Here is a 14,937-nt window from a genome sequence, read left to right as displayed (position 1 = left end):
AACTGACATGTTTGTTTTAATTACTTCTATTGTAATTATAGCTCTTCTTAAGAAATATGTTAAAAATTGTATTTAAAATGTACATGTCACATACCAAGAGGAAGAATCTATTTGGGAGCCACAGAGAATGACAAACAGGAATAAGGGTTTGTACATGCCAGATTTCAAGTTTAGATGCCTGTAAACAGCTAAAATCTATATTTAGATTCTCAAATAAATGGTCTGGTGGTTAGAGGTGTTCAGCTGTCATAGTTCCCATTGATTTCATACTGAACACTCTTAAATAGCAATTTCAAAGATTAAGTGTGTGGGGAAGGCTAAGTCTTCAGGAAGGTGGTGAGTGTGTCTGCATTTTATATGCAGGTCAGTGTTCCCACCAAATGAGTGGGCGCACTCCAAAATAGTGACCTGGATTCAGAGCTCTACAATTGATTCTTTCCCTCCTTCTCACTCGGTGTGAGCTTGGAAATACATGGAAGGAAAAGCTGGGTTTGATGCCACTAATCTCTTCTCTAACTGTTCAGTTATCATGCATGGGAGTTCTTTTTATTTGTCCTCAGTGTCCTACAGGTGCCACCCCCAATGGGTAATACAGCCTTGTTTTATTTGACATCATTATCGACAGTTTGACATTTTCCTCTACTGCAAAGGCCAGAGAGATTATTACAGGAGAGAACTACAAGGTTTTCATGTTTTGAGCACACTTAGATGCCCTGGGGCCCCTCTGCAATGAATCCCATCCCCTTTCCCCAGCACAGATACCTTAAGGGGCCAGCACGAGCCATATACTCCACCTGTGCTCAAATTCCCAGCATTATAAAGCAGCGGTATGTGCTCTCACATCCAGAAAGCTCATTCACTACTTTCTACTCATTAGATCTTGCAGGTTCAAGAGAGTTTTGCTATACTTTTCTTGAATATCTGCAGTGATATACTCTGCATTTATTACACTAATTGCAGAGACGCCTGACAGTGATTTTGAGAAAATTCTATTTGTTTTCAAACCTTGAAATAAAACAACAGTAGCTACCAGCATCTTGCACACACCTCCTCCATTTAAAAGTATTTTCTTCTAAATGTTTTGCTAGATCCCCAGTTGTTTTGTCTCGTACACCAAAAGCATCACAGAATCCAGGTGTGTGTGATTTCACAAAATCTTGTGATTTATTTTCTTTGAATTAGTGAGCTCTAGAAAATTCACAGAAAAGCTGTAAAGCATTTTTTTCCGCTTATATAGGCTTGGTTTAATTGTATCTCATTTGTCCAATGCAACCCTTTCTAAAATCAAAATCAGAACTTGGCTCAAGAGATGTACACACACAAGAAAATACTGGAAAATATTATCTTTTTTCCCGAAGTTTTCTTTTCACAATAAACTTAATTTAACTAGAATATTCTAAGAAAATATTTTATACTAAGAACAAAAACAAAAACATAAAAATTTTATTTTGTCCTGTATATTATGTTTGCAGTGCTGGTGTTGGAAGAACAGGTGTTTATATTGCACTTGACCATTTAACCCAACATATAAATGACCATGATTTTGTGGATATCTATGGACTTGTAGCTGAATTAAGAAGTGAAAGAATGTGTATGGTACAGAATCTGGTAAGATTTATATAGTTATCTATTCCGTTTTCCTGGTTTTTAAAAATTAGTCATCTGATCATCTGATCTCCTACGAAATAAGACTAGAAAGCTCATAACAATCAGGCAGCTAATACATTGCCTACCAAATCCTGCTTTTATTTGGATTTCAAGCATTATGCTAACGTATTCTTTTTAGCTATTTAAGTGTATTTGGCCAGTAAAGTCTTCACAAGTGCCAAAAAGACTGCTGAGATATTTAGTTTTTAGAACCTAAATCATAATTTCTCAGACTTTGAAAAAGTTCACTTTGAGTTTAGGGTGAAGAACAGTTGTTAAATAAAAAATAGATTTGCTCATGCACTATATAATTTTACTTTATTTACTACTATACTATGTGTATTTTTTGCATACATATATGTAGCACAGTCCTCCAAACATTTAAATATTCATGTACCTTTGACTTCATTAATGATTCCTTGATTCTTTTTAAATTGCTTTGAATAAAATAACACATACGGATAGAATTAAGCACAGACTTCAGAGTTTGCAAAATCAAGGCAACGGTGGTTTATGGGTCTAAAAAAGTGCATTTCTGGCAGACTTACTGCATATGGATATAAGTTAGTGATGACCTGCCAGTAAGGAAACCTTCTGCTGTACCTGGAGATCTGGGTATTTGTAAAGGAGTAATAGCAGAATTTAAAGCTGATCCTTAACATCCAGTGGAATGGAAATCCAGCCCTTTTGCAAAAGGATTCTGGCCATAAGTCTCCTGCAGGCCAGATCTAACCCAAGGCTGCTGCCTCAACCCTTTGAGTCTACAGGAGGACTTACCAACTTCTCAGTGTGGGTGAGCAGTTTCAGGATGAACTTCCACACGACAGATGGATTTCAACTGATTTTAATGCAAGGAGACTTGTTCCTTTGGGAATGCAATTCTGCGCTTCTATATCATGTCAGAATATAAGAAAAGTGTGTCAATGTACAGAGAGATTAACCTCTCTTCAGCAACTGCACTTCAGAAGATTTTGTGAGATCTCCTGGTGATAATGTGTCATGCCGTTTCTTGTAAGGTGCTGTCCAATTACAAATTGCTTTCAATTTTTCCTTTTGAAGTCTTGATGCAGCTAAACAATTGCCAGGGCTTTCCTGTGATGGTGAATTCTGGGAATACTTTTGTTGGTTGCCATTTCACACTTTTGATCAGAAATGGAATAATCTGAAAATAAGGCAAAGGCCAAAATAAAATCTTAAAACAGTAAGACATTTGATAAGATCAATGTACATTATTATTTTTGTGTACCTCTTCATTTGCATATTTTGGCAGAGGCTAGAAAACAATGTGGCAAAGTGCAATACAAGATGATGGTCTCATAGTTTCTGATTCGAAGCAGATCAATTACTGATCTATATGCTAACGGCAAAATCCTGAGGCAGGGTATTCTCTGACCAGGCTATTTCTAGCTCACATTTGCAAAAACACAAAATGAGATCAGCACTAAAACTTGCCCAAAGAGAACCAAATCTTGTAAAGTTTTATGGCAGATTCAGTAGTCAAACTATTCTGACAGTTCTGTTATAAAACTGTTTAGTAGTCTATAATTCAGATTTTATGTGATCAGCATAGAAGATATGAACAGAGGAGCAATTTCTTCCCAGAACTCAGTTTAGAGATCCCTCAGTCAAACTGTCTGTAAGATCTATGAGTAAAATAAAACTAGTTGTTCTTAGACCTGTTTTTTGCTTGATTATAGCTTCAAAATAGTTTTCCTTTTGCCAGCAGGGGCACTCTCTGTTACTCTTTGTTACTGTAGCCAATGGGCACAGAATGGCCCACATCTGTGCAATGAAACACCTCTGCATAGCCACATCCAGGCTTTCTACAGGGAATGACCCATAGTCTGTAGTAACTCCTGAAACACACCTGGGCATTAGAGAGAGTGCGGGTTCACCTGGATCAAAAATATGTGAGGGACTATCCAATTAATTTGAATTAGCTTGGATGATCAAGTTGCACCAGCTGGCAATGTACCCAGACACTGTTTACTTCCGTAATGTAAATATAATTTCAACATCCCGGTACTCTGCCTGGTGGCCTGTATGTTACCAAGACCTGCCCTTGGACTACAAGTGTACAACCTGAACTTTAGTGAACTTTTTTATTCTGTCTCCCACTACCAACTGTAAAAAGACTTTCAAATAATTAAGAATGTCATTAACTGTAACTGGGAAAATAATTGGTCACACATACATTCCCCAGGTATCCTGCTTCACTCTCCCCTGGCAAAACCAGAAAGATTTTCATTGCTGACAAGTAGCTGTATGAATGCAAGAGATTATGGAGCTTTCAGAGTCTGCCTTCTGAATTAGAATAACCAAACTCCACTGAAACTTAAGACCTTCATTCTAGAAATCCATATTTGTCCAGTGGATCTGTTAAAGTTTATCACCTTGCCAAGGCAAATACAAAGTCTAGTTTGAAGTAATGCTATTGCTTCAGTAAACGAGCTATTGAAAAGTGTAATGATACTGTGTACTTCAGGGGCCTGTGAAAGCCTGTTTTAATTATTCATGGCTCTGGAGCTGTGACCCTAAACCATAACCATGTAAACAAATAGCTCTTATGAATCAGGGACACTTGAATTGAAAACTGATGGCAGGTCTAAAACACAATAGCAATTATTGAGCAGAAAAAGTACACTAATGTATTTACCCATGCAAAAGTCTAGGAAGTTCAAGTCAGTTTGGTCATCTCCACCTGTGGAGAAGTTCAAAACCCACCTGGACAAGGTCCTGGGCAATGTGCTTTAGCTAACCCAGCTTGAGCAGTGGGACTTGCACTAGGTGATCTCAAGAGGTCCCTTCCAACCCAAAAGAATTTGTGATCTGGCTCATTTTTTGCATCCTCATACACAGGACTTCTCCTATGTGAAGATACCTACAATCCATTTATTTTCTATCTGTTTTCATTACTTTATTTCATTCTTTATTTCATTCTTACATTATCCTTACATTACCTTTTTTCCCTCCCTCTTTTCAGCAATAATTACCCAGAGTTACTTTATGTCCTTGGAAGTGTCAGATTAACTTTAGTTGCCTACTCTTTGCACTATAATCTGTTAAAAATGATGCTGCAGTCCAAGAGGATCACTGAAAATAATGTGGTTTTTTGCTCTTAGCAATGGTGCATGCTCATAGAACATGTAGATTTACTTGAACTTTTGCATTTGAGTGCACCCTGCTGGTTTTCTCTATGCTAGAAAGAGGAAAATTTTCTTATCTAAATATTACATTCACGTGGTTCAGTTTCTTCAGTCAGAATCTAGTGGCAAAAGTAATCAAACAACTTTTTGTAGAAGAAACCTTTACAGAAAATTGTGGAACAAAACACTAGTCTCAGTTAGGATTAGTCTAATTCCATATATCTTAGTGGGCTAAAGAATTAACGTGTTTTGACAAATTTTAATGCATTATGCCTCATAATGAATGAAACCAGATCAGGCATATATGATATCATCAAAGTATTGAGATTGCTTAGTTAAACTGCAGTTACTTTGAGAACATCTAAATGTTACGTATTTTTTTTGGTATTAGAATTACACTTTTCTTCTAATCAAGCATCTTTAAATTCACATCTTACAGGCACAATATATATTTTTGCATCAATGTGTATTGGATCTGCTGGCAAGCAAGGGAAGTAGTCAGCCCATATGTTTTGTGAATTATTCAGCACTGCAAAAGATGGACTCTCTGGATGCCATGGAAGGTAAGGAGATACAGATTGTCTCAAATATTATTTTTTCATAGCAGGTACATTGACTTGTTCAGACTAAGAAGCATAAACAAATACTGTGACATGATTTTTGTGGCTTCAGAAGTATAATTTTCTAGCATTTTGTTGCCCGTTAGTCTCACTCATGGTAATAGTCATTTCTCAAGCTTTCCACTTCTTTCCCTGCAAGATCTTTAAAATTCAGCCAAAACAGTTGTCTGCCACTAGTTACTATTTCTTTACAAGGCAGGTTAATGTAATTTATCTGTTTCTTTTGTAGGTGATGTGGAGCTTGAATGGGAAGAAACTACGATGTAAATACCAAGACTAAATATTAAGGCTAATGAGACTTTGAAAGTCAAAGTCAAATTTTTCTAAGCACACGGGCCAAAGTGAATTCCCCTATTTTGATGATTAAAGCAAACACAGACAATTGAAACAGCTTTTCTTCTGTCAACGTGCCTTCATAAATATGTTGAAGTATTTTATTCAGATCACCAAGAAATAAAGATTTGGAGTACTTCTGCACAGACTGCACTTCTGGTAATCTACAAACACTGCATTCAGTATATATTTAAATAGGAGTGTTTGAACATATTTTTTTTCCAGCTTTCTTTGTAAAAGAAGAAAAATGAGCCAAATATGTAAAAATTACATATTCCCATCGAACTTATTTTGGTGTGAATTTGCTGTGTTATTTGTGTTTTGGTTTTAAGTAAAAGTTACAATTCCTTGAATCATTCTTGCTAGATTGGTTTCAGTGTTGTCAGGTCTTGCAGATTAATTCCAATACCATCACAGTGATTTTTACCTAAATGTATGTTATTGTGTTTTGAATCTTTTTTTTTTACAAGTGGTAGCATATCAGCTTGTGATCCTGAACAGCTGAAGAGTCACCTTCTGACATGGGGAGGATTATTCAGCTTTTACACAGCACACAGTAGCTCTTCAGGGACACTTGGGGCTATTTAAACTATCCTATAATCAGCAAGTTGGTTTATTTTTAAATATACAATGGTGATTGCATATGTTCAGTGCTGAATAAAGTATTTTACATTCCTACTACTCCTAAAAGCAGATAAAACAAAGTAAACTAGAAATTTATTATGTATTTTAATGCATGTTAGATTGACTTGAGTAATAGAATGCTTACAATGCATTCATATTTCTTGAATATAACACTGCTCAGTATTTTGAAAGGTTGTCAAGTAAAAGAGTTGTTGCTCCTTCCTCAGGTTGGCAAATCACTGTAGACACTGAAAAGTATGGGAACTAATATTCAGAGATTTAGTAAAATAAAATATCTTCAACTTTCACTGATTATCATTATCAGAAACAAATCTGGAACAGGAATGAAAGAAGCAGGAAGCTCTTATCTAAGAAGCAAAGAACTGGTAGAGTAGGAAGACTATAAAGAGATATTTAAATGGTGTGCCCAAGGTTTACACAGAAGTGACAGTATTAAATTGATATTTTTTGGGGGGAGGGTTAATTGCGAAGTTTTTCTCTGTGGAAAGAAATGTATCATTCTGAATAGTACTAAAGCTGTGACCTTAATCTGAGATGCAAAACATAATAGCAAAGAGACTTTGGAGTTGCCATCTTATATTCTGTTCAGACAGAAGAAATCCATAGCCTTGTTGAGGCATCGAGCTCAGGGAAGTCAGACAAACCTCTTTAGAACCTTGAAAGATTCATGCGTGTGTGTTTGTGGGCGCACACTCTGAACAGAACAGTAAGTGAACAAAACTTTTCCATCTCTTAACTGTAGCTACCAGACAGACAACACTATACAGCATGTCACGTGGTATTTTTTCATAAGTAAATGACGATAGGTGTTTGATGTCTTTTTAGAAGCTGGCAAGGATGGTGCGGTGAGGACCCTTTGTAATTTTACAGAAAGTGCCAAATATCTAAAATGAAAATCAAAAGACAGCATTGCAGGAAATGGAAATGGTCTACAGGGATATTTTGGGCAATCTGTCTCTCAGGAAGACTGACGGTATTGTAAACATCACCTGTCAAGCTAAAAGGAAAACAATGCCTTTTAAAGCTGGATAGAGAGAGAGGTGATGTCCACAGCTGTTCAAGTCTCTGGCAAAGCATTTGGTACAGCTCTAGTTTCATTTGGTTCCTATGAAACATGTGTTCTTCATTTATTATACATGTACTTTAAAGTATTCTGACAAATTGCTTATAGGGACTTACAGATGTTTTTCATTATTTGTATTTGTACTTGGTAGCTGTACATGCGGCGCTGTGATAAATTGACATTATAGAGTCATAATCTTATATAATCTCATATCCACAATGGTGGAATATCTGTATGTGTTCATTTCTCTTTCAAGGAAAAAGCTAAGAAGCTTTGTACAGCTTACAGATGAACTCCAGAAGTTCCAAATGTGCTTAAGTGTTTCCTATTTTATAAAATATTTAATGATGAAGACTCCTACATCCTCCGTTAGGGAACCTGGCTATGGTCAAACATGACATTCAGTAGCATGCTTTGCTGACAACTTAGTAAAATATGTGATTCTCTTTCCTCTAGAGGCAAAGTGAAAAACTGAAAAGTAATTCAAGTAGTTTATTGTACAATTTGATGTAAGCAATCTGGTACATGCTACCTTGACACATTTTATGTTGTCTTTAGGGTAAAAGCCAATATTCAGGATAAACTGACCACAAGTCATGAAATACACAGTCAGGGAAAGAAATATCTCCAAGCAATTCTCCCCAAAACCTGGTTTTCCATATAAATACAGCGGTAGTTCACTGACCTTCTTGTGTGCCTGCCAATGATTTACAGGGATAGGGGAGCATCTGCGTCTCAGGAGATCCCCTAGACCTCTGTATGGTTGTGAAGGAAGAATTTCCACATGGTCTCTTGTCTTCCAGCCCTCCTTCTGCTATGCGATGGTTCCTATGGTGGTGCTACAGACAGACCTGGAGAGCTGGAGGCAAGCAGAATTTGTCCAATTGCTATTTCAAGAATATATATATATATATATATATATATATATATAAAGCAGCATACCATTTTCATTTTTAATTTTGCCACTCAGATTTCTACACATTCTTGGTGCTAGTAATATATTAGAATCTATGATCAAAATTAGAAACTGAATTAATAAAAACTGAAGAATACACAAATTCTGTAGGATGATTCCAATTGTATAGAAATTAGGTCATACTGTTTTAAATTATTCATCAGTTTTTGTAGAGACTGATATATCTCCACATATAGTAGAAAGAGGTTTTTAAAATAAATTTATAGCTAGTTCTGTTGGATATCATTAGAAGAAGCTACTGTCAGTGCCCTTGAAAACTGATCTGTTCCATTTACAAAAGTAATAGAAAGTAGAACATCACATGTTGAATTTAAAGTGTTTTTTAAACTGTGGAAGGAGTTGATAAAAATAATTGTGCACTCAAACTTGTGCTTTTACTGTAGACATAGAGCTATCCAGTAATTTAATTTCATAACATTATGTAAAAGATGAAGAATGTGTATTAATCTGTATAATACCATCTGTGTGCTGCTGCAATACAAAGTATGTGCATAGGCAGTTACTGAGATAAAGCAGCAAAGAGCAATGAATCGATCCCATTTCATACTAAGGTAACATGACATTGTGCTTTCCTGGCTGCATATAGAAATTACATCCCTCCTGGATGTGGACATGAATTTGCAGAGTCTCAGGACACAATGCTCTGTTAGGTGTGTGGGCAGAAGATATATTTTTCTGAAAATATTTTGACAGCAAGTTAAAATAAAACTTGAAAAGTACCTGTTTCAGAGTATGTATATTAAGCATTAGATAAGATCATTGTCTATCCGTGGAAATAAAGAAACAATAAAAATAGACTAATTTTTGTTTTAAGAACTATGAAAGTATCCAGTTAACTCTCTGTTTTAGGGGATATACATATGGTAATAATGAATTCAGGGTTGTTTTATAATTAAGCTACATACCCACTCAGTGCTGCAAAACCTGCAATGCACTGAGCGCAGTAGACTGTAACTGGAAATGTTACACATTTAGACATTTGTTAGACATTTCTCTGTCAGTTTTGATTTTAAGGAACTGAGTCAGAGAAAATGTAGTGAAAGGTGATCCACTATTTCACCACTCTTGCATGACTGTTGTGTCGCCACTCTTACATATGGTCTTGAAAGGACAAGTCCTTCTAACATTGTTCTTCTTGTTTTGTTCTGTTTTCTAATGCTGTATTGCTTGTCTATTTATGAATGTATTAGAAGGAATTGTAAATGGTAATATGGATCATCTGAATTCAAAAACTGCAAGCATGAGCTACAGGCATTCATCATTCTCAGGTAAGGTGTGTAGTGATCTTACTTCAAACCTTCTGTCTATCCCTTTCCCTATGAGTTCATTTGCAAATGACATCGTGGAATATCAGCTGCATTTTTGCACTAGCTCTTGCCCAGAATACATTTTCTGCCCTGTCCTCTTTGAGGCTGTGGTCACGAGGTATGAGACAAGTGCTGTGCTGATCTCAGAGCTGAACTGTGGTATCAGTTGCATGTCTTTGCAGCATAGGCACTGGATACAATTGTAGGCATAAACTGGCTTCCTATCCAGAAGTTTCCCCTACTGCTATAATAAATTCTGATATAAATTTTAGCACTGGTGTTTGTTCAGTGTCAGCTGAAGACAGAAAGATAGATCCAATGTTTGATATTTTGCATGGCGATTCTCTTTTCCCAATAACTTTTCCCAAACAATGCTGAACTAATTACTTATTTTCATTATTTATTCTCACAGCTCCCTTATCATGTAGGCCCTTTCTCAGATTCCACTATGTAAAGAAAACTGAAAATCAATGGCTTTTCAGCAGTGAATAACAATGTCTATGGTACATTTCATGGATCCTACTTCATGAGGCAAAGTTTGGGATGAAGCTGTGCCTCTATATTTCAGTTGAAAGACAACATTTAGAAGGTTTCAGTTATATTTGGATCGTCTTACTCTGCTTGTTGATTGGTGTTACCAGGGCAATCTTTTTGTGGGATGACAGCTGCACCCAGCTATCCACTGGAATCACGAATAAACCATTCCAGTACTCTTCACAGTCAATAATGAGCTGAAGGAAGTTTTACAAGGATGTTCCTGAAATATTTTGATGGAGATGGAGTTCTGAATTATATAAAAAGAATACTTGGATACTGGAAACTTAATATGCAACTAAAGCTCTACCATTCACAGCTGCATTCCATGAAGCCTGCTGAGTAGGAAGTGTGTCCCGGAACACACAGAGTGTATTTGGGACAACACAACACTACCTTAGAGCTGAGCACTGCAAGATATAGGGCACTTTTGGTATCCATGCAGGAATGCACTTAAATAAGCTTTACTGGAAAATGTCCCTAGCTCACCTGAAAAACACAAATACAGAAAACACCTCTTATAACAGCTGACAACATCACCTGTGATTCAAGTTAGCGTCAGGAATCAAAGGACTCTATTTAGTCAATTCTTTCACTAATCTTACATACATAAATATTTTGACATCACAAGTGTAGAACATGGGCAGACAGTATAGACAGAGAAGAGGACTTTCTCCCACTAATGGAGGCATAAGCAGAAAAGTAATTAAACCTGTATATGACACTCTCTCCCTCAGTCTGCTGTCTGCATGTACTTACCAGCTGGGCATAACTGCAGATAAATAAAATCTAATATATTGGTAATCCCTTTCTCAGAATCCAGCACATAACAGTTACGGAACTGGGTGCCTTTTTGTTCACCAGTCTTCTGTTGGGATTCACAAAAGGTCCATTTAACTTGTTTTTTTACAGAATTCTACTAATTCTCTGTCAGTATTACAGATGCAATACACATAGTGTGAATCTGCTCTTGCATATTGTACACCGAATTCTTAAACGAGCTGCAATAACATTATACTGCACTCTAGGCATGGGCAAGGACTTGACCTGAGGAGCCTGGCTGCCTACCATGTAATCTTACTCCCTTTTGAGAACAGGAATGTTATCTGACAAGGCACTTTCCCAGTCAGGGAGCCCAGAAAATGTTCCCAAGGCTGACTGACATTTATATGTAGGATTTTAATATGAGCTTTTCTCTGCTAAGGATAAGAAAATTCAGAGCTAATGTTGTCACAGAAACCTTTACTTACCATTCTGCAACTAACAGCCTATGCATAGTGCAATAAGACAAACAGAAACATCTTTCCAATCTGGACATTATGCCTCGAACACTAAACATCACCGATTATCTGTGGTGTGCCTTATGTTCTTCTTTGGTGTAATACCTTCATCAACACTTTAAATCTTCCTCTATGTTAGAGTTGAATTGATCTTGCCTAGTTTTAGCTGCATAATAGTTACTCATTCTGTTTAAGCCAACCATCTCCCATTGTCAATGGGGAGACTCAGGCAAACAGCGGGCACAGTCCATGCCAGATCTAGAACAGACATCTAAGAGAGGCACACCTACACAGAAGTGAATTTCCTTTATGTCTCTCTGTTTTAGCTACAGGAGCTTAGACAACTCAACTATCTGCCAAATATGGTATTCAGCAGAGGAGAGCTTCTAAATAAAATTTACCATTTGTACCAAAGGTACAAATTTGTTTAGCTTTAATGAGGTCTTCAGTAGGAAAGGTAGCATCTATGCAAATATATCCAGTAATTCCTTGTCTAAATCCCTGTGTGGAGAAGAGTGTGTCACAGGAACTGATCTTTGCTGCTTAGGACACTGAGCAGCAGAACCTCTTGTTTAGTTGGCATTAATAGAGTCTTAAATTTAAAAAGACATACTATCTTCTTCATGGTTTGCATTCAAAGTTTTGCTATATTTCTCTCCTTTCTATCTCTTTTTTTTTGCTTTTCTCTTTTGAAATGGGCATTTGGAAATACTGACTTTGGAATAGTTACAGGTTGTCTTAGGAAACTACAGAGCTGTCCTGATAAAACAGCCACAAGCAGGACACTGATTAAAAATGTTCTATAAGAATGGCCATATTATTGCAATTCCTCAAAAATATGCCTGCTTCCTGTGGGCCAGCCATTATTGTAAGAGTATAGTAAGAGTATATCTACTAAATATACTGTACACTAGTAATGTGACTGAATGCTCAAGAAGGCAGATACATTTATCGCTTCTTGATTTTCCCATTCTTTTTGCCCTTCCAATTCTTCTTACCCTTTAGTGGCACTCCTCAGCAAGTTTTGGGGACATATCAGGTTGCTGGTTAATGGAGATTAATAGTGTCAGCTATACTATGTAAAAAACTTAATGAGACAAACATTACTCTCCTGCATACTGGTGTGCTCTCTCTGAAACCAGAATAGATCTCTGACATCAGTACCAGAGCCAACTGGCAGTCAGAGAAATATGGTCCTGTGCTAGTGTGGGAGAATATCTGTGCTTAGTTCCAAGTTTTCACAAACTTTGCATGTCTGAAACAAACCACTTAATTGTTGTGTTTCTCAGCTCCCTAAGAACACCCTCTCCCTTGCACCAAAACAAAAACAAAACCAACACCAACCAAACAAAAAACAAACAAAAGAAACAAACAAAAACCACAAACCGAACAAACAAAAAACCAACCAAACAAACGAAAAACCAAACCAAACAAAACACCCACCACTTTCTTTCCTAGCATTTATGTGTCCTATCTATTTATATTTGGGAGCTCTGTGGGTAAAGCGGTTTCTCCCAAAATGTCTTCGCACACCTTCTATCACAACCAAGAATACCATCAAAGTAATACTGCCAAATTCTTTCTCCTATCAACATCATTCCAAAAAAACCCCGATGGCCAGTAGATTGTCAAAAACCACTATGGATGGCATCACTGCCACACAATGCTCATGCTTCAGTTTTCTCATCTTGACAATAAAGAACTAGTGGTAGGCAGTGGCTCTCTATATGGAGGACATCAGCTAAGAGAGCATTTGCAGACAGTGAACCTCGTCTTTACAGAAAGGTTCCAAATGAGCATCCCAGGAGCACAGTAAGGTGCTTGTCACAAAAGGCATCTTCCTTCTTGTTCAGTCTTTGGGCAAAAAATCTCTTGGCTCTGTGTCTGGAATAACAGAAAAATGACAAGAATTAAGATGACAAAACTTCCTCTAACTTCGGATCACTGATACACCACATCCACACATCCTTTATCACACATGCAGGCACAAGCAGATACTGAAGCTCTTGAAAGTAAAGGCACATATAAATCAGTCAGGTCAGGTGTGACTAGTGTGCTTCAGGTTAGCAAAGGGAAGCAGGACTTGGATTGATGTTGTCATGACCATTAAGTCTTGATCTACAGAAGTCATTGATTCTGGTTTTTAAAAACCCAAACAAACAAACAACCTTGCAAGGGGTCAGATTGAAGTTTTCCTTGTTTGAATGTGCACTGGAACAAGTGACAAGTTGCTCTAATGGAGCTGTGAAATACTTTAGGTTGACATATTATCTACTTCTCCAAAACCAGGAAAAAAGTTCAGCAGGGTCTTGTAAGGAGACTTTGTGAAATATGAAATTGCTACAACAGCTGAAAAGAGGAGAATGCTTCCATTGAGATAAAGCTAATGAACAAGCGTCCAAATGGACAGTTGGTTTCGGTTCCAGAAGGATTTACAACCTAGACATGAGCTTGAAGAAACCATGTTAATAGAGCCAATTTTTGTCTGAAAAGATCCTTGTACTTAACAAAAATCCATTGTAAACAATGTGTTTGACACAGCATGTATTAAAATGGTTAGGAGAAAAGAATAGTGTATTAATTAAATATAGAAATACTATATTCCACTGATATTCAACATCATACAATGTCTTTTTCTTTTGCCTAAAAAATAAATTCCAAACGTAAGTCAGAGCTCAACGTTTTGATGAACTTTGGTTAAAAGTTAATCTTGCCAAAGAATCAAATCTGTGAGAAAGCCCTTGTGGTTTCATTTATAAGAAGAGATCACAAATCAAATGAAGCAAGATTTTCTATTACTGTTTTAAAGAAATTCTTTATGATCTCTATAGAATATTTCCAATCCCATTTAGATAAGCAAGAGAGAGTATATACTGTAGAAGAACTATGTATACTTCTTAGAGAAGGACTGCTAAAGTAATTTTAGGCTTTATATTTCAGCAGAGGCTCGCCTTGTGTTGCACACAGCTCACACACACAATTCAAATACGGGTTTCATGCCAAAGAAATATCCCATGACTGGCAGTGAGGGTCTGCTGGCATCGCTGGGTAATCCAAACCCCTGACTCTGGGAGGAAGTGAGCCAGTGGAAGCTGTTGAGGCCAACAGCATCAAAATAGCCCAGACACTCAGCCCAGTCCTGTTTCACAATGAGATCACAGGGTAACCAGTGCCATCTCCTGCATGTGAGCCTTTCCAAATGTCTGCTCTTCTCCTGCTTCTCTGGGTATTAGAAACACTTGTGGCTCTTGGGCACAGGAAGTTTTCAGTATACAGAGCAGACAGATTACAATCCACTCCGTATTCCATGGAGCTCTTTTGTGTGTGAAGGGGGGGTTTTTGCCTTTTTTTTTTTTTTTTGTCTGAAGGTCACAAAGAGGTATTGA

The 14,937-nt window shown here is 37.0% G+C and overlaps 1 protein-coding gene across 1 annotated transcript in view; it reads left to right on the top strand.

Moving 5' to 3' along the window:
* Positions 1-5,855, top strand: part of PTPRQ (protein tyrosine phosphatase receptor type Q) — a 105,876-nt gene extending 100,021 nt beyond the window's left edge. The window contains exons 43-45 of the mRNA XM_065631747.1: positions 1,473-1,608; positions 5,233-5,356; positions 5,643-5,855. Coding sequence (XP_065487819.1) covers positions 1,473-1,608; positions 5,233-5,356; positions 5,643-5,680 — 298 coding nt within the window. The 3' untranslated portion in view covers positions 5,681-5,855. The remainder of the gene's footprint in view (positions 1-1,472; positions 1,609-5,232; positions 5,357-5,642) is intronic.
* Positions 5,856-14,937: the final 9,082 nt, after the last annotated feature.

Source organism: Caloenas nicobarica, chromosome 1 (genome assembly GCF_036013445.1).
Source record: "Caloenas nicobarica isolate bCalNic1 chromosome 1, bCalNic1.hap1, whole genome shotgun sequence".
Lineage (NCBI taxonomy): Eukaryota > Metazoa > Chordata > Aves > Columbiformes > Columbidae > Caloenas > Caloenas nicobarica.
The sequence above is the reverse complement of the archived record's forward strand: the minus strand, read 5'-3'. Positions and strand labels throughout refer to the sequence as shown.